The following is a 20,020-nucleotide window of genomic DNA, read 5'->3' on the forward strand; positions in this document are numbered from 1 at the left end:
TATGGAGAGGAGGTATTGAAGGAGAGAAGAGGGCTCAGGACAGAAACCTTGAGGAACACTGAAAGTTGAGTAGTATAATGTTTATGACGAACCATCAAAGGAGACTGAGAAAGAGCAGTTAGGTAGGAGACAAGTTAGGAGGGGGAGGGGAAAAGGAGGAAGGGGGAAGAGGGAAAGAGAGAGAGCGAGAGTGAGTGAGAGCGCGAGCGAGCGCAAGCACAAGATGGAGGGAGGAAAAAGAGAAGAGGGACAGAGAGAGAAAGAGAGAGATAGACAGAGATAGAGACAGAGAGACAGACAGACAGACAGAGGGAGACAGAGACAGAGAGAGAGAGTGTGAGCGCTCACATTGTCAAAAAAAGTCAGCAAGTAGAGAACATCTAGGGGATGGTGATCAACAGTGACAGATAGATTAAGTGATTTGGACTAAGAAAAGATCATCCCCAAACAGTGTATGTGAAGGAGCATTCGAGAGGGGATGTGATTCTTTCCCCTCTATTGGGAAGAGTGGGTTCACACTCAAAACATTTACCCCAAAACATATGCTCCCAACAAGTTCGTTTCCAAATATGGCATAACTAGTGGATAAGTCTGAATTTGTGTCTCTGTCACCTTTGGGCTGGATCAAGCAGGTCACATTCAGGGCCGTGGTTGCCCCCTGAGCCATGCTTAGTCCCTGCAAATCCTGGCATGGGCTCCAGCTCTTAGATTTCTGGCACCCTCTCTTCTTATTTCTCAGTTCTCCAAGGCCATAAACCATCTCCAATACTCCTTCACCAAAAAGCAGGAAGAATAGACACAACAGAGACAGAAGCAAGATCTGTGCCCATTTGCTCAGGGGTAACAATACAGTGTTCCTTGCCACCTCACTCACAAGAAAGAGGAAGAGGCTTGCTTTGGCTGCACCCTTCTCTGTCTCTTCTCCACATGGTTAATAGATCAGAGCCAGTTGCAGAATGTCTTCACCTGCTCCAAAGTCCATGTGGGGATTATATCAGCCATACCCACTGAACATGCTTCTATGCACTGGGCTTGACCAGTCCTTCTTTACATTCTGATTCAGTGATAATGTTTAGTGCACATACAGATTCCCCCTAGTAGTCCATAAGTCGAAAACCACTGAGCTGATTGATTGATCTCTTTCCTCTTGAATATGTGGCAACTAAGGTCTACAAAGGTGAATTGACTTCTTCAAGTATACATAGCAGAATTCAGACTTAAAATCCAGAACTGACTGGGTCTAGTGCTCTTGCCACTCTAGCAGAATGCTTCCTCAAGTTCCCTATAGGATCTAGTACTAAACAGAAGCTCAATAAATACTACATTAATTAAATTGATCTGAAATCTCTTGATGGACAGTTGCTTCAGAATATGTCAAAGATAATCCTGAGACTATAACAAATATTAGCTTCTTTGTTTAGCTTTTGAAGTCTTGCACAACTTGACCCCAACTTACCTTCCCACAATCTGTAGCCCAGCCAAACTGACTTGGTCTTCTTTATACATGACCCATCAGTACATCTTTTCTTTTAAATTTTTTTCCCAATTACATGTAAAGTTATTTTTTCAGTTCCAAAATTTTCTCCCACCCTCCCTTCCCTCCCCACTCCTGAGGCCAGCAAACAATCTGATAAAGGTTATACATTACAATCAGGTTAAACATATTTCCACATTAGTCATATTGTAAGAGAAGGATCAGAACAAAAAAAACTCCACAAGAATAAATAAGAACAATAAGAAAGCAACAACAAAAGTGAAAATAATATGCTTTAATCTGCATTCAGATTCCATAGGTTTCTTTCTAGATGTAGAGAGCATTTTCCATCATAAGTCTTTTGGATCATTTCTACATTTTTTTCACTGACTGTCTCCCATGCCTGGAATGCATTGCCACCTTGCCTCCACCTTCTAGAACTCCTTATTTCCTTAAAATTCTGTTCAAAGGACATCTACATGAAGATTTCCTGTTTCCCCAGGGGCTAGTACCTTCCTCCACACACACAAAATTTTACCTTGCACTTATTTTGCAGTTATCCCTTCTATATCATGACCTACTCCATCTCAGTTTCAGTATATTGAGGGTTTGCGTAAGAAATTAAATGAGAATTTAGGGGGAGTTTTACAGAAGCCACAGATAATATGTGAAGGCCCACAGATGACACAAAATTTTAGAAACTCAGAAATACATTAAATATATGTATAGTATTGTATAATACTAACCCCCATGTTTTGTTTGTGGGGCAATGAGGGTTAAGTGACTTGCCCAGGGTCACACAGCTAGTAAGGGTCAAGTGTCTGAGGCCTCATTTGAACTCAGATCCTCCTGAATCCAGGGCTGGTGCTTTATCCACTGCACCACCTATCTGCCCCAATACTAACCCAAATTTTACAATAAGGTACTGTAAACACTCCATCAAAGAAAAAGAAAAAAATTCAGATTTTCTTTTATGGTATGAAGGGAGGGCCAAAAAATTTTACACGAATTTTTCAGATGGGGAGGGAGGGTTGTGTGTGTGTGTGTGTGGTGGGGTATGGTTTGTGTATGGGTGTTCTGTTGGGCCATTTGGTTATGTCTATATGTGGTTCATGGGAGACAAGGATAGACATCTCTAGCATCTGCTCCAGTAGAGGGAGTAACACCACATCTGGGCATTCCTTATACCAATGAAATCATAGGTCCAGTTCCCATCCCTATTCCTGTTTATGCTTTTGTTGTCTCTACCCAATAGGATGTGAGCTCCTTGAGGGAGAGACTGTTTAATTTTTGTCTCTGGATGTCCAGTATCCAGCACTTTGCCTGGCACATTGCTGTTTCTTAATGAAACCTTGTTGAGCAATTGATCAACACAGGACACATAAAACTTCCTGAGTTCCTTATATGTGTTTCAACCAGCAAAGCTAACTCTTAAAGGAAACTGGCTTCTAGGCAAGTCACTCCTTGTTTTTTGTTTTCCAGTGAAATCCCTATGGATCTAACTACTATCTACTAAAGAATGGAAACAAACAAACAAACTTGTATCATTAACAAAATAAGCTCTGCAAACCAATGCCTTGGAGGTATACAGGTAGGAGGGAAAATGATGCATCTCCCACTTCTTTCTCTAAAAACCTGGTGGAATAAGACAGACAAAATACAACACCTGTTCCAACAGGCAAATTCTTTTATCTAGCTAACATTTTAAATCCTGCACATGGACCCTGCAGACAGGAAACTGGAGGATACAGGGTTAATATGCCCTCAAAATAAAAGATGTATTTGGGTATTTATTTTGAAGGTATATTAACCCTGTATTCTCCCAGTGCCTATCTGAAGGGCCCTTGTGTAGGGTTTGGAACTTTCAGTGGATAAGAGAATTTGCCTATTGGAGCAGAATAATCTGCCTAGCCATGTCCACCTCATAAAATAGAAAAAGAAAGAAAACTGCCTTCAGTTTAATACTTCACATTTAATGGATCGGAAACAGCAGCTTTATAGACTGGAAGCACCGGTGCTAAAAATGGGGCTTTAAAAAACGATCTTCATCCCTCATTTCATCTCTGTGAAGCAAGTAAAGGCAGGTGATATTCCCCAAATGGAAACACCACAAAAGATGGATGAGCTGGAGGAAAAAGCTTTCTGGAGCCATTTCTATGCCATGATTGAGATGAAACCTTCCCTTGTAAATGTTCAATAATTGACACAATACACATATTTTCAAAATGGTAACTAACAGTAACAAGGACAAAACACCTTATTCTGTTTGCACACATGTGGGGTGAAAACATGAACAAATAAGCAAGTTTATTTACCCATCATGTGTTATGTGGGAAATGAAGTGGGGAATCATAGACTTTTAGGCAGGGAGACCATAGAGATCATCTACTCTAACCTATTCATCTTATAATTGGGGCAACTATGGGCCAAAGTTAGACAGCTTGTTAGCAAAAGGTAGGGACTAGAATCCAAGTCTCTGGAGTTCAAGTTGGGGGTTTACTGCATCAAGACCAGATTAAAATTCAGAAGCCCTGAACCCTTGCTATATAGCTATTGGTTGGTTTTGTTTTTTGTTTTTTTAGGCAATTGGGGTTAAGTGACTTGCCCAGGGTCACACAGGTAGTAAGTGTTAAGTGTCTGAGGCCATATTTGAACTCAGGTCCTCCTGACTCCAGGGCCAGTGCTCTATCCACTGCGCCACCTAGCTGCCCACTATATAGCTATTGGAAAGCTACAATCTCTCCCTCTATCTTCCTGCAAAATGATTCCCTAAACACTGACCACTTAGGCACATTAGCTAATTGCAATGTTTCAAAGAGCTGGAATTTCATCCATGTGATTGCTTCCTTCATGGATACAAATCATTACTCCCCTTATAACTCAGTAGAGTATTTTGGTGAGCTGCTTAGAAAAATGAATCATTTTGCATCTAGTTGATCAACAAATATTTATTAAACAGACACTATACCAGGCACTGTACTAAGTGATAAAGATACAAAGAAAGGCAAAGTCATGGCCTTCAGAGAATACATGATGTAATAGTGGAGCTGAAATGCAAATAACTATGTAGATACATAGTAATTCATAGTATAAATGGGAGGTAATCTCAGAAGAAAGACATGGGGGAGAAAGAAGGGTGGGAGACTGAGAGAAACCTCTTGCAGGAGGTGAGATCTGAGCTGAGTCCTGAAGGAAGCCAGCAATGCTAGGAGATGGAGGCAAGGAGGGAATACATTCCAGGCATGAGAGTTAGCCAGCAAAAAGGCAAAGTGTCAGGAGAAGGACTGTTGTATTGAAACTCAGGATGGGCCTTTCTGAACCTAGATACACATTCCATCACTGGGATTATACTTGAAGTCTTTCCAGTTTGGGAGAAACTTCAGGAGCCCACATGACATGGAAAAAGAATCCAGGATCTCCTCCCCATCAAGGTAAGAAACATGAATAGATTTGAATGCATTAAATAATTATAATAATTAAATATTGCAGGAGCAAACTGATATACATACATTGGCAATCCTTTTTTTGTTCGTTTGTTTTTTGGGCAGGGCAACGCAGGGTTACATGACTTACCCAGGGTCACACAGCTAGTAAGTGTCAAGTGTCTGAGGCCGCATTTGAACTCAGGTCCTCCTGAATCCAGGGCCAGAGCTTCGTCCACTGGGCCACTTAGCTGCCCCCTACATTGGCAATGCTTAAGATGTATGTGCATTTTCTGTAGGCAGTCTCCAGTTGTAAAACTTTCTTGAGTGACATGATCATGGTTAATTTCATTTCATTTCAATTAAAAATTTTTTTTTAAATCATAAAAGTGTTTTATTATTTTCCAGTTACATGTAAAGATTATTTTCAACATTTGTTTTCATAAGATTTTCAGTTCTAAATTTTTCCCCCTCCTTTCCTTCCCTCTCCCTTCCCCAAGACAGAAAGCAATCTGATATAGGTTATATATGTACAGTCACATTAAACATGTTTCTGTGTTATTCATGTTCTGAAAGAAGAATCAGAACAAAAGAGAAAAACTAAAAAAAACCCCCACCAAAATACAAAAGTAGAAATAGTATGATTCAATCTGCATTGAGAATCCACGGTTCTTTTTGCTGAGGCAGTTGGGGTTAAGTGACTTGCCCAGGGTCACACAGTTAGTAAGTGTTAAGTGTCTGAGGCTGGATTTGAACTCAGGTCCTCCTGAATCCAGGGCCAGTGCTCTATCCACTGTGCAACCTAGCCTCCCCCATAGTTCTTTTTTTCTGGATGTGGAGAACATTTTCCATCTTGAGTCCTTCATTGTATTCCTGAGAAGAGTTAAGTCTATCACAGTTGATCATCACACATTGTTGTTGATACCATGTACAATGTCTCTTGTTTCTACTTATTTCACTCAGCATCAGTCTACTTAAGTCTTTCCAGGTTTTTCTGAAATCTTCCTGCTTATCATTTCTTACAGCACAATAGTATTCCATTACATTCATATACCGCATTCCCCAGTTGATGGGCATTCCCTAAATTTCCATTTCTTTGCCACCACAAAGAGAACTGCTATAAATAATTTTGTACATGTGAGTCCTTTCCCCTTTTTATGATCTCTTTGGGAATCAGACCTAGTGGTGGTATTACTGGGTCAAAGGGCATGCATAGTTTTATAGCCCTTTGGGCATAGTTCCAAACTGCTCTTCAGAATAGCCGGATCAGTTCAGAACTCCACCAACAATGCATTAGTGTTCCAAATTTTCCACAGCTTTTCCAACATTTATTTTCCTTTTTTGTCATATTAGCCAATCTGATAGGTGTGAGGTGGTATGTCAGAGTTGTTTTAATTTGCATTTCTCTAATCAATAGTGATTTAGAGCATTTTTTTTTCATATGGCAATAGATAGCTTTGATTTCTTTCTTTCTTTCTTTTTTTTTTTTTGCAGGGCAATGGGGGTTAAGTGACTTGCCCAGGGTCACACAGCTAGTAAGTGTCAAGTGTCTGAGGCCAGATTTGAACTCGGGTACTCCTGAATCCAGGGCCAGTGCTTTATCCACTGTGCCACCTAGCCGCCTCAAGCTTTGATTTCTTCATCTGAAAACTGCCTGTTCATATATCCTTTGACCATTTCTCAATTGGGGAATAACTTGCATTCTTGTAAATTTGATTTAGTTCCCTATATATTTTAGAAATGAAGCCTTTATCAGAAACACTGGCTGTAAAAATTGTTTCCCAGCTTTCTGATTCCCTTCTAATTTTGGCTGCATTGCTTCTGTTTGTACAAAAAAGTTTTAATTGAATGTAATCAAAATCATCCATTTTGTATTTCATAATATTCTCTATCTCTTGTTTGGTCATAAATTCTTCTCTTCTCCATAGATCTGAGAAGTAAACTATTCCTTCCTTTCCTAATTTGTCTATGGTATCGCCCTTTATGTCTAGATCATGTACCCATTTTTTAAAATTAATAAAGTATTTTATTTTTTCCCCCATTACATGTAAAGATAGTTCTCAACTTTTGTTTATACAAGCTTTCCAATTTCAGATTTTTCTCCCTCCCTCCCCTCCCTCCCCCCTCCCCTAGATAGCAGGTAATCTGATATAGGTGTTATACACACACACACACACATACAAACACACATACATACATAATAACATTAATCATATTTCTGTTATAAGAGAAAAAAAATCAGAGCAATGATGAAAAACCTCAAAATAGAAAAAACAACAGCACCAAAAACAAAAGAAATAGTATGGTTCATTCAGCATCTATACTCCACAGTTCTTTTTTTTTTTCTTGGATTTGGAGATCCTCTTCTATCATGAGTTCCCTGGAACTCTTCTGTACCATTGCATTGGTGAGAAGAATCAACAATGTTGATGATACTGTGTACAATGTTCTTCTGGTTCTGCTCATCTCACTCATCATCAGCCCACGCAAGACCCTCCAAGTTTCTCTGAACTACTCCTGCTCATCGTTTCTTACAGCACAATAGTATTCCATTGTATTCATATACTACAACTTGTCCCGCCATTCCCCAATTGATGTGCATCCCCTCAACTTCCAATTCCTTGCCACCACATACATGTACCCATTTAAAAAAATGTATTTTGTTAAAAAGTGTAAGATGTTGGTCTATGCCTAGTTTCTCCCATACTACCTTCCAGTTTTCCCAGCAGTTTTTGTCAAAAAGCAAGTTTTTGTCCCAGAAGCTGGAGTCTTCGGGTTTATCAAATAGTAGATTATTATAGTCATTTACTACTGTGTCTCCTGTGCCTAAACTATTCCATTGATCTACTACTCTATTTCTTAGCCACTGCCAGATAGTTTTGATGACTGCTGCTTTATAGTATGGTTTTAGATTTGGCTCAGCTAGCCCACCTTCCTGTGCATTTTTTCCCATTAGTTCCTTTAATATTCTTGACCTTTTGTTCTTCCAGATGAATTTTGTTATTTTTTTCTAGCTCTGTAGAATAATTTTTAGGTACTCTGATTGGTATGGCACTGAATAGGTAAATTAATTTAGGTGGAATTGTTATTTTTATTATATTAGATTGACCAATCCATGAGCAATTGATATTTTTTCCAGTTATTTAGATCTGATTTTATTTGTGTGAAAAGTGTTTTGTAATTGTATTCATAGAGTTCCTGGGTTTGTCTTGGCAGGTAGACTCCCAAATATTTTATATTGTCTACAGTTGCTTTAAATGGAATTTCTTTTTCTAGCTCTTGCTGCTGAGTTGTGTGGGTCATGTATAGAAATGCTGATGGTTCATGTGGATTTATTTTATATCCTGCAACTTTGCTAAAGTTATTGTTTCAAGTAGTTTTTTTTTTAAGTTTTATTGGTATCTTTTTTTACATCAGCCATTTTGAGATATGTCCTCTCCCCATCCTCCAGTGAGCTTTCCCATGTAACAAAGATAAGCAGTTAGACAAAACCAATACAGCTACATCTTCTAACATTTTATGCAACATTCATACCCAGGGCACCCTAATCCAAGGAAAGAGAAAGGCATTTATGGCTTGTTCAATTTCACTTTATAATAGACTTGAGGTTAAGCTACCAATTCCTTATTTTATATATTTTATATTTTTGTAGGGTAATTTTTTTGTTAAATTGTATTGTAACATCCCAATTTGAAACCCTACAAATTCTTATCTGTAATCATTTAGCCACTGCTCTGCTTAGCTGCCAATCTCTTGTCTCTCTCTTCAGCAATTGTAAGGCGGATACCTTTTCCTCGGGGAAGAGAGATCCAAGTCTTATTACCTTTGCCAATAACAAAAATGTTTGACAGCCTAGTGGCAAAACTATTGCCATTGGCATCTTTTACATGGACAACATCAAAAGAACCAGGATGTTTCTCCCTGTTGGTGATCACACCAATTCTACCCAAGTTAGCTCCACCGGTCACCATACATAGGTTACCAGTATCAAACTTGATAAAATCAGTGATCTTGCCAGCTTCTAAATCAATCTGAACTGTATCATTGACTTTGATGAGAAGATCTGGGTAACGGATAGTACGGGCATCATGGGTTACCAGGTGAGGAATACCTTTTGTACCCACAAAGATTTTCCTCACTTTGCACAATTTATATTTAGCCTCCTCAGCTGTAATACGATGGACAGCAAAGCGTCCCTTTGTGTCATAAACCAGCCGGAAATGTTCACCCGTCTTCTCAATGCTGATGACATCCATAAAGCCAGCAGGGTAAGTAATATCGGTGCGGACCTTGCCATCGATCTTGATGAATCGCTGCATGCAGATCTTCTTTACTTCATCTCCAGTCAGGGCATACTTGAGTCGGTTTCTCAGGAAGATGATGAGCGGGAGACACTCTCTCAGCTTGTGAGGACCTGTGGATGGTCTTGGAGCAAAAACTCCTGTTAACTTATCCAGCATCCAGTGTTTTGGAGCTGCTACACGCTTCAGATGCTTCTTGGGACCACGAGCCATGGTTACAATGTACCTGTAGGATCAGAGGCTCCGTCTAGCTGTGTGTGTTTGGCCACGTCACTTTGCCCCTCTGGGCCTCGGCGTCTTTATCAACAGCACGACCAGCCGGTCCCAGAGCTGCGCGGCAAGAGATCACGTGTCTCCAGAAACGGAGTTCCCTCAAGTAGTTTTTTAGTTGATTTGCTAGGAATCTCTAAGTATACCATCATATCATCTGCAATGAGTGATAGTTTTGTTTCCTCCTTGCATATTCTAATTCCTTTTTCTTCTCTTATTGCTAAAGCTAACATTTATAGTTACAATATTAAATAATAGAGGTGATAATGGACATCCCTGTTTCACCCCTGATCTTATTGGGAATGCTTCTAATCCCCATTACCTATAACATTTGCTGATGGTTTTATAGATACTGCTAATCATTTTAAGGAAAAGTCCATTTATTTCTATGCTCTAAGTGTTGTTTTTTTAAAAATAGGGATGAGTGCTATATTTTGTCAAAAGCTTTCTCTGCATTCATTGAGATAATCATATGATTTTGGTTAGTTTTGTTATTAATGTGGTTAATTATGTTGATAGTTTTCCTAATGTTGACCCAACCCTGAATTCTTGGTATAAATCCCACCTGGTCATAGTGTATTGTTCTGGTGATGAATTGCTGTAATCTTCTTGCTAATATTTTATTTAAGATTTTTGCATCGATATTTATTAGGGAAATTGGTCTATAATTTTCCTTCTCTGTTTTGGCTCTGCCTGGTTTAGCTATCAGCACCATATTTGTGTCATAAAAGGAATTTGGTAGAACTTCTTCATTACCTATTTTTCCAAATAATTTGTATAGTATTGGAATTAATTGTTCTTTAAGTGTTTGGTAGAATTCACTTGTAAACCCATCTGGCCCTGGACATGTTTTCTTAATGAGTTCATTGATGGCTTGTTCAATTTCTTTTTCCAAAATGGGCTTATTTAAGGATTTTATTTCCTCTTCTGTTAACCTGGGCAGTTTATGTTTTTGTAAATATTCATCCATTTCATTTAGATTGTCAAGTTTATTGGCCTACAGTTGACCAAAATAGCTCCTATTTATTGCTTTAATTTCCACTTCATTAGTGGTGAATTCGCTCCTTTCATTTTTGATACTGGTAATTTGGTTTTCTTCTTTTTCTAAATCAAATTAACCACAGGTTTATCAATTTTATTGATTTTTTCATCAAACCAGCTCTTAGTTTTATTGGTTAATTCTATATTTTTCTTACTTTCAATTTTATTAATCCCTCCTTTGATTTTCAGAATTTCTAACTTAGTATTTAATTGGGGATTTAAAATTTGTTCTTTTTCTAGCTTTTTTAGTTGCATGCCCAATTCATTGATCCCTTCTTTCTCTATTTTATTCATGTAAGAATTTAGAGATATAAAATTTCCCCTAAGAACTGCTTTGGTTGCATCTCATAAGTTTTGGTATGTTGTCTCATTGTTGTCATTCTCTTGGATGAAATTATTGATTTTTTTCTATGACTTGTTGTTTGACCCACTCATTCTTTAGGATGATTATTTAGTTTCCAATTAATTTTCAGTCTATCTTTCCATGGCTCTTTATTACATGTAATTTTTATTGCATCATGATCTGAAAAGGATGCATTTATTATTTCTGCCTTTCTACATTTGACTGTGAGGTTTTTGTGCACTAATACATGGTCATTTTTTGTCAAGTTTTTGCGTATGTGCCATGTACCGCTGAGAAAAAGGTATATTGCTTTCTACCCCCATTCAGTTTTCTCCAGACATCTATCATATCTAACTTTTCTAACATTCTATTCACCTCTTTAACTTCTTTCTGATTTATTTTGTGGTTAGATCTATCTATTTCTGAGAGGGGAAGGTTCAGATCCCTCAGTAGTATAGTTTTCCTGTCTATTTCCTATTGTAACTCATTTAACTTCTCTAATAATTTGGGTGCTATACCATTTGGTGCATATATGTTTAGAATTGATATTGCTTCATTGTCTATGGTACCTTTTAGCAAGATGTAGTTTCCTTTCTTATCTCTTTTAATTAGATCTATTTTTGCTTTTGCTTTGTCCGAGATAAGGAATGCTACCCCTCCTTTTTTTTTACTTCAGGTGAAGCATAATATATTCTGCTCCAACCTTTTATGTTTACTCTGTATCTCTCTGCTTCATTGGTTAATTTTAAAGACAAAGACAGAGGAAGCTGTACTCTCACAAATGCTAGAACTAGATTGTGCCTAACAGCCCAGGGCGCATGGATCAGAAAACAGTGGTTTGATATGGGTAGCTAGAATGGATTCTCATATTCTCCATTAAACAAAACATTTTCAAGAGTTTTAATTATTCAGAAATGCACATAGACACATAAACGGAGATGGTATTTTTTGCATAGGTTTAGGGTTTATGAAGACTATAAAGGAAAAGGTATACTCCTCTCCATCCCCCTGCAAAGAGCAAGTATTCAGTGATGTCTTAAGAGGTAACATATTATTTCTCAATCAATCAGTAAACATTTATTAAGTGCCTACTATGTCATGTCAGGTATTATGCTAAGTGCTGGAAACACCATGCTAACTGGTGTTTCTCATGGGGAGACATGAGTAGATGCGAAGTGAAGTAAACAGAACAAGGAAAATAATATCAATGATGATTACAACAATGCAAGTGCAAAGACCAACAAAATAACAAATAGGAAAAGAAATACAATGTAATAATCATGACCCAAATTGACTGAAAAAAAGAAAATACACCTCCCTACCTTTGCACAGTAGGTGGTGCAATGGATAGAGCACCAGGGCCTGGAATAAAAAAGATTCAACTTCCTGAATTCAAATCTGACCTCAGACACTTACTGTGTGACCATGGGCAAGTCACTTAACCCTCTTCTCTTCAGTTTCCTCATCTTTAATGGAGAAGGAAATGTGAAACCCCTCCAGGATCTTTGCCAAAAAAAGTCCCAAATGGGGTCATGAAGAGTTGGACATGACTGAAAATGACAATAACTACTACCTTTGTAGAGGGGGCTGACTATTGGTGTGGAACACCCCATTAGATTGTTTTGCTGGCTAGTTAATTATACTGAGCTTGTTTTTCCTACTTTGTTACATTGAGATCTGTATTTGGAAATGAAGACAATGTAAAAACAATAACAACAACAAAATTGTTATTTTTTATGGAGACTATCAAATATTGTGGAGTAAGAAGCTATAGAGTCCAGCTCTCTTCCACATCTACTCCAACAAAAGATTGATGAAGAACTAGAGCAAGTGTCAATTAGGAAATGCAAAGAGAAACCACAGGATATAATTTTTCCAGCCCATGTCAGCATAGGAAGGCAGTTAGAAGCCTGCATAGAGCCTTCAAGAATCAGAATTTGGATGGGACCATGGCTGTGTACCAGGATAAAGAATAGTCACAGATCCAGTGTATATGTACCTGAAGTTGTATAGTAGGCAGGGAATAGGAACAAAAGCTGTCTAGCAGCTGTGTTGCTATGGCCTCAGAGCAAGATCTTAAATTCAGCCCACAGACTTGGGCTGGGTCCATACAAAGTCGAAAGCCTGAAAAATAGAGAAAAATATAACATGCCCCATATAAAAAACAACTGACCTGGAAAACAAGTTGAGAGAGAGAAAAAAATTTAAGAATGTTGGACTTCCTGAAAGCCATGACCAAAAATCAAGCCAAAATGATAATGAAAAGATGGGACTCAATTGGAAAAGATCCTGGTATTGGAAAAGATTTAAGGCAAAAGGAAAAGAGGATGGCAGAGGATAAGATGGATAGATAGTATTCTGGAAACAATGAACATGAACTTGGACAGACTTCAAAAGATAGTAGAGGATAGAAAGGCCTGTTGTGTTATAATCCATGAGCTCACAAAGAGTTGGACATGACTGAATGGGCAACAATAACAACAAAAGACCTATTATAATGAGAAGGCAAAGTAAAAAGAGATAGAATCTACTATTTATCTCCTAAAAGAAACCCTAAAATGAAAACTCCCAGTAATGTTACAGCCAAAATCCAGAGCTTCCAGGTGAAAGAAAAAAAATATAAGTAAAGATAGAATCTGAGTCCTGAGGAGTCACAGCAAGGATCATACAAGATTGGAAAGTTACATCTATAAAGGATCAGGATGCTTGAAATATGATATTCCAGAAAGCAAAAGATATAGGCTTAGCACCAAGAATAACTAACTCAGACAAACTATGATCCCATTGGGAGAAGGGGTAGCAGGGATATATTTTTAATGAAATAGAGGATTTTCAAGCTTTCCTGATGAAAATACCAGAGCATAATAGAAACTTTGAAATACCATCAAGAGAAACATAAAAGGTAAATATAAGTGAGCAATATAAAAATAAAGTAAAGGAAGATGAAGTATTTACATTCTGTTAGAAGAAACAAGTATCCCCTTAGAATTCTAGTGTCATCAAGAGTCATAGAGGGAGTTTAATAAGACAAAGAGCCTGGAGTGGTTTTTATTATGTTTTGATCTTTAAAGAAGAAAGGAAAGAGAGGGGAAAGAGAATATACTACAAAAGAAAGGGGGAGAAAAGTGTGGGGAAACATCATATAAGCAGAACATGCAAGTAGAAGGTGAAACAAATAAGAAGGAAGGAAGGTGAGAGGAGGAGACATCATTTTTGAATCTTGTTTTCATCTGAACCAGTCAAAGGAGGGTAGAAGACATACACACACATACATGTATATCCATATACCCACATGCACATTCACACACAGAGTGATGTAGAAATATATTCAATTCCACAGAAAAAAATGATAGGGAACTAGAAGAAGGGGAAAGGGATAAGATGGATAGGGAGGAATTAGTTGTAGGCAAAACAAACTTCAGATTTGGAGGGTAGAACATGGGGGAGGGGGTTCAACATAAAGAAAGAACGGGGTAAGCACTTGTGATTAGTGTCTTGGTGAGGGGAAGAGAAGAGAAGCAGGGCAGTGGAAATAGACTAGATCAGGCACACTCCTCTCCCCATTCTTTTCTTTGTAAAGAGAGGGCAGGAGACAAAAAGAAGAAAAAGCATAAAAGAAGAGGATGGGAGGAAATTCACGTTTAACAATCTTAACTGTGAATGTGAATGGGATAAACACTTGTAAAAAGGAAGAGGATAGCAGTATGGAGTAGAAAGCCAAATTCAACAATATGCTGTTTACAAGAAATAAACTCGAAACAAAGATTCACTAAGAGCTAAAATTAATATGTCTGCGGCAAAATCTATTATGTGTCAGCTAAACTCAAAAAAAGCAGAAATAGCAATCATGAACATAGAAAAGGCAAAAAGAAAAATAGACTTGACTGAAAAAAGATAAGCAGGGAAACCATGTTATACTTAAAGGCACTCTAGATATTGAACTAATATCAATACTTACCATATATGCACTGAATGGCACAGGTTCTAAATAATAAAAGGAAGACTTAAATGTGTTACATGTAGAAATAGATAGTAAAACTATAGTAGTTTGGAACTTCATTGTACTACTCTCAGATATAGATGAATCTAACAAAAATAAACCAAAAAGAAATTTAAGGCCTAAGTAGAATGTTAGAAGTTAGAGCTCTGGTAATTACTGAGTATAAATACAAAGGAGTAATACATTAGATATTACCCAAATTGATCCTGTGTTGGGGCATAAAATCCTTACAAACAAATGTGAAAAAAGAATCAGAAATGTTAAACACATTCTCTGCTGACTATTAGGCAATATATTTTATACTTGATCAAGGACCATTGAAGAAAGAATTAAAAATTAACTGGAGATTAAATAATTTAACCCTAAAGAATTGGTGGGTCAATAAACAAATCATAGAAATAATAGATAGGTACAACAAAGAAAATTACAAGAATGAGACAACATACCAAAATTTTGGGATGTATTTAAAGAAGTCTTTGGGTGCAAATTTATCTTTTAAGTGCTTTCATTAACATAACACAGAAAAAACGAGATTGGGCCATAAACTTAAAAAGGCTAGAAAACTAACATTAGAAAAGGCAATTAAATACAAAACAGAAATTCTGAAAATCAAAGAAGAGATGAACACTATTATAAGCAAAATATTTAAAATTGTTTTTTAAAAGTAGGGGCAGCCTTTTGGGGGGAAAAGGAGAAATAAGCCAACAGATAAATTGATTTTTTTTAAAGAAGGAAACTAAATTATTTGTATCAAAAATGAAAAAGAAACAAAAGGTTTTTGTGTATTTTATAATTTTTTGGACTGGTATTTCCCTTTTTATTTTTGCCCCCTTGGCTGTTGTTATTACCATTATATAGGAATGCTGTTGATTATTGTGGGTTCATTTTGTAGTCTACAATCTTGTTGAAGCTATTGTCTCAATTAATATCTTTAATGATTCCCTAGGATTTTCTAAGTAAACCATCACATGATCAGCAAATAGGGGTTATTTTATCTCTTCTTTTTCCTATCATTGTGTCTTTTATTTCTTTCTTTTATTACTATTGCTAGAATTTCTAGACTCGTTATCAAATAATAGCAGGGAGTGTATGGGCAGCTTTACTTTCCTCCTGTTTGGGAGGAAAGAAAAAGCTTCTAGTCCATAGCCATTGCATATGATACTTGCTTTTGGCTTTAGAGTAGATAATTTTTATGATATATTTTCTAAAAAGGCTCCTCTCTACCTGTACTTTGTAGGGATTTTTTTTTGAAAAGCATAAACAAGTGCTATAAGTTGTTGATGTTTTTGAAGGGATGGGGGTTGGGTTCTTTTTTTTTTTTGCATTTATTGAGATAATCATGTAGTTTGGGGGTATTTTGTATTCAATGTAATCATATTGATTATTGACAATTGAGGACAACATATTGTTCTCATGTTGAATCCATCTTGCAACCCTCTTATAAATCAAACTTAGTCATACTGAATGATTTATCAAATGAATTGCAATAGTCTCTTTGACAGGATTTTATTTAAAATTTTTTAATTTATATTCATTAATAATGTTGGTCTATCGTTCTTTTTTTAAATTCTTCCCTAGTTTAGGTGTTATGACTATATTTGTCTTATAAAAGGAATCTGGTAAAGGGCTTTCTCTTATTTTTTGAGAATTTCTTGAGAAATTGTTTTTGAGAATAACTTGTAAAGCTCGGATAATAATTGTTCTTTAAAAACTTGATAGAATTCTCCTGAAACTCCATTGAGACTATGAGTTTTTATCTTTGGTTGTTTCTTTCCAGGCAGTTCTATTTCTTTTTCTGTGATTGGATTATTCAAGACCTCTGTCTTGTCTAATTTATTAATACATTTTGAAACTCTTAAACAAAAAAATGGAAAATAACAAATCTCTATTATGTATTACAACAATAACATAGAAAATGATAATTTCCAGACTTACAGTGCCTTTCAATGGGCTCAACATTTATTTTCAAAACTGCCATCACCTGTCAGTTACCTCTATCTCTGCTGTTTTATTTAGTTGAGACTGTTAAGAAATATGTTGGTGCAGAGATATCCTGTCTGACTCCCTGTAGACAACAATATTGACTAAAAGAAAAGGCAAACAGTATCAGATAACTACTAAAAACAGAGTTGAGAAATCATTACTCTTTTATTATATTGATCCAGTTCCCAGCTACCTGGAGGGGGAAAATGACTTTATTCAAACTGGAAATCTCTTTTTTAGGTTATTGCACTATAGGTGAGGAACTGGTGCATTAATTTGCAAATCAGAACCCAGAATGTCATGTTGTACAATGAGGCTCTGCTAAGTACAGTGTTAATATGATTCACACACACACACACACACACACACACACACACACACAAGAATGCTGGGAAACCAGAAGAATGAACATTTATGTTTCTTCACCTATAAAATGGAAAACAATCATACCTACCCTGGTTATCTCACAGGGTTGTCCTGAAGATCAAGTTTTTAAAAGTTGAGAGGTTACGGGGGCAGCTAGGTGGCACAGTGGATAAAGCACTGGACCTGGATTCAGGAAGACCAGAGTTCAAATCCAGACTCAGATACTTGACACTAGCTGTGTGACCCTGGGCAAGTCACTTAACCCTCATTTCCCCCCCTCCCCCAAATTGAGAGGTTACTATATTTGCAATCAGAGGAACTAGGTTCAAAATCCAACACTGCCAATTACTACCTGTGTGACTTTGGGCAAATCACTTAATTCCTGTGGATGTCAGTCAGTTTCTACTTTTAAAAAATGAGTGGATTAGAGGAGGTAAAAAAATCATTCCAGCAGCACCCATCTCTATGAGGTTGGAATATGGGAAAGGAGTAGTGAAGTTTGGCAGCTGATTTGAGGAGTGAAAAAAGAAGCAATGGGGATGCAATAGTGGCAGAAGGTGTGATGCTCAGCATTGATGAGAGGTAGAGGGGCACGATGAGCTAGGATCAAAGATGTCAGGCTTCTCTTGGCCAAGGCCAACTTCTGGTTCCTGTTAGCTGCAGTAAGAAGACACTGGAGGTTCCTCAACAGGACAAAGCAGAGGAAGTACCTTGACAGGGACAGCTGGGGAGCAAGATGAATGCCTGCTCCAGAACTGTTTGTCATTATGTATCCATGTCAGAGGAAGAGCTAAAATTCAGAGTTCCAAATCCCAGAATTATGGGATTTCATTTGATGCCTGGTCCTCCTGCCTCTTTGTGCCCCACATTGAGGAAACCATTATATTATCCTCTTTCTTTGGTGGTGGAGGTTAAGGAGTAATTAAACATATTGAAATTGTATTTTTCCAATAAATACTAGGTTCAAAGCAGCATTATATACTGTCTGGTACGGCTATGTCTGGTAGAGGCTTCAGGGGATCAGTTAGATTATTTATGTTTTTTGTATATTTTGGACTAGACAAGGCCTGTGATTCACTGGTGATGGGAACACTTAATGAGGAAACTTCTATTACCTATACATATGCATGATATATGACACATGATATATGACACATGATATATGTCATATTTATTAATCATATTAACAGCACTCACGCATTTATACATATTAAACACATACACAAACATGCATATACAGATATGGATATATGTGTACAACTCTGTAGCCTTGGGGGGAGGAGGTATGGAGAGAAGGACAGTAAGAGGTGAGATGACTTGCTCAGTATTATAGTTCAGGACATGTCAGTCAGTCAACTAGCATTTATTGTGTCTACTATGTTCCAGGGACTGTGCTAAACTATGGAGATACAAAACAAACGAAGTGATGAATGAACTAACAAATGAAAGAATGACAAAAACCAGTCCCTTCTTTCAAGGAACACACAGTCTAAATGAGGAGACAAGGATGCAAACAATTATGTGACAAACAAAAAATAGACAGGATTAATTGGGGTTGATCTCCAGAGGGAAGGCACAAGAATTAAGGCTTGGGAAAGTTTTCTGTAGTAGCTGAGGCTTTGACTGAGCCGTGAGGGAAGCCAGAAGGATGAAATGAAGGAGAGTATTAAGGACAACTAAACGTGTGTAAAGAATGGCAAGGAGGCCAATTTCAGAGATGCATCTTGAGAGCCAGGGTCTTCCTGACTCAAAGACCAGTTCTCTGTTCGTGATGTTAGGCACTGTCACTCACAGATGTTTTATTATGTATTATTTTAATTGTTTTATCTGTTTCTGTGCCAAGAATAAATGCTGTGCACAGTAGAACACATTTGTGTTTCTGCCAAGGGTAACATGACTAGAGTTCACTAAATATACTGAGTTCAAGAAAAAGTAGGGTCTGAGAGTAATTGGAGGCTCAGAGGCTGGTTTCTGATTGGGTAAATGCACACCCTTCACATAACATGTTGGTGCTGCCCGCCCTGGAAAGAAGTGGATCTGAAGGATAGAAAGGTTGAACATTCTCTGAAACCAGAGACTTATTTAGAACTTTTTTCTTTTAAAATTAATTTTATTTTTAACTTATGGAATAAAACAAGCATTTTTTATAATATAGTATAATAAAAAGATAATTGCATATGAAACTGCAAATCCATCACATATAACTTGCTATTCCTTTTAAATATATAATAAATTTATCATATAAATTTCTATTTAGCACTTCTGTTCACCAGGGGTGGGGGAAACCTCTGCTAGGGAAAGCTTATAAAAGCCTAGTTTTACATCTTTGTCTTATATAGGATTAGGATAGGGGTCTCTCAGAGTCATGGATAGTTAAATATTCCTCTAATATTCCTTCTGATCTAATCTAATCTAATCAGGGGTATGCTGGTAATATTTAACAACTTGCTTAGTCATTTTTCAATTGTATCCAACTCTTTGTGACTCTATTTGGAATTTTTGGGAGTGATTTTCTTGGACACTGGAGTGATTTGTCATTTCCTTCTCTAGCCCATTTTATAGATGAGAAAACTGAGGCAAACAAGGTTAAATGATTCATGCAAGGTCATGCAGCTAGTAAGGGTCTGAAGTAGGATTTGAACTCATGAAGATGAGTCTTCCTGACTCCAGGCACAGCATGCTATCTACTGCTTGACCTAGTTGCCATTTAACAACTTATTCTCCCCCCCACCCCAAAGAAATCACACAACAACACACAAATGTTATCTACATTATTAACATTTTCTCCATCACTTTCTTAATGCTCTGCATCAACAAAAC

General features: G+C 37.2%; 1 protein-coding gene across 1 annotated transcript; it reads right to left on the minus strand.

The window, feature by feature from the left end:
• Positions 1-8,273: 8,273 nt before the first annotated feature.
• Positions 8,274-9,442, minus strand: LOC122729983 (40S ribosomal protein S4-like). The gene has a single exon (XM_043969154.1). It carries the CDS (start codon positions 9,408-9,410, stop codon positions 8,619-8,621), a length of 792 nt encoding a protein of 263 aa, XP_043825089.1. The 5' UTR covers positions 9,411-9,442; the 3' UTR covers positions 8,274-8,618.
• Positions 9,443-20,020: the final 10,578 nt, after the last annotated feature.

Source organism: Dromiciops gliroides, chromosome 5, assembly GCF_019393635.1.
Source record: "Dromiciops gliroides isolate mDroGli1 chromosome 5, mDroGli1.pri, whole genome shotgun sequence".
In the NCBI taxonomy this organism is placed as follows: domain Eukaryota; kingdom Metazoa; phylum Chordata; class Mammalia; order Microbiotheria; family Microbiotheriidae; genus Dromiciops; species Dromiciops gliroides.

What these genes read in the sequence shown, in the direction of transcription:
- LOC122729983 (XM_043969154.1), bottom strand. Translation starts at nt 9,410, where the DNA reads ATGGCTCGTGGTCCCAAGAAGCATCTGAAGCGTGTAGCAGCTCCAAAA.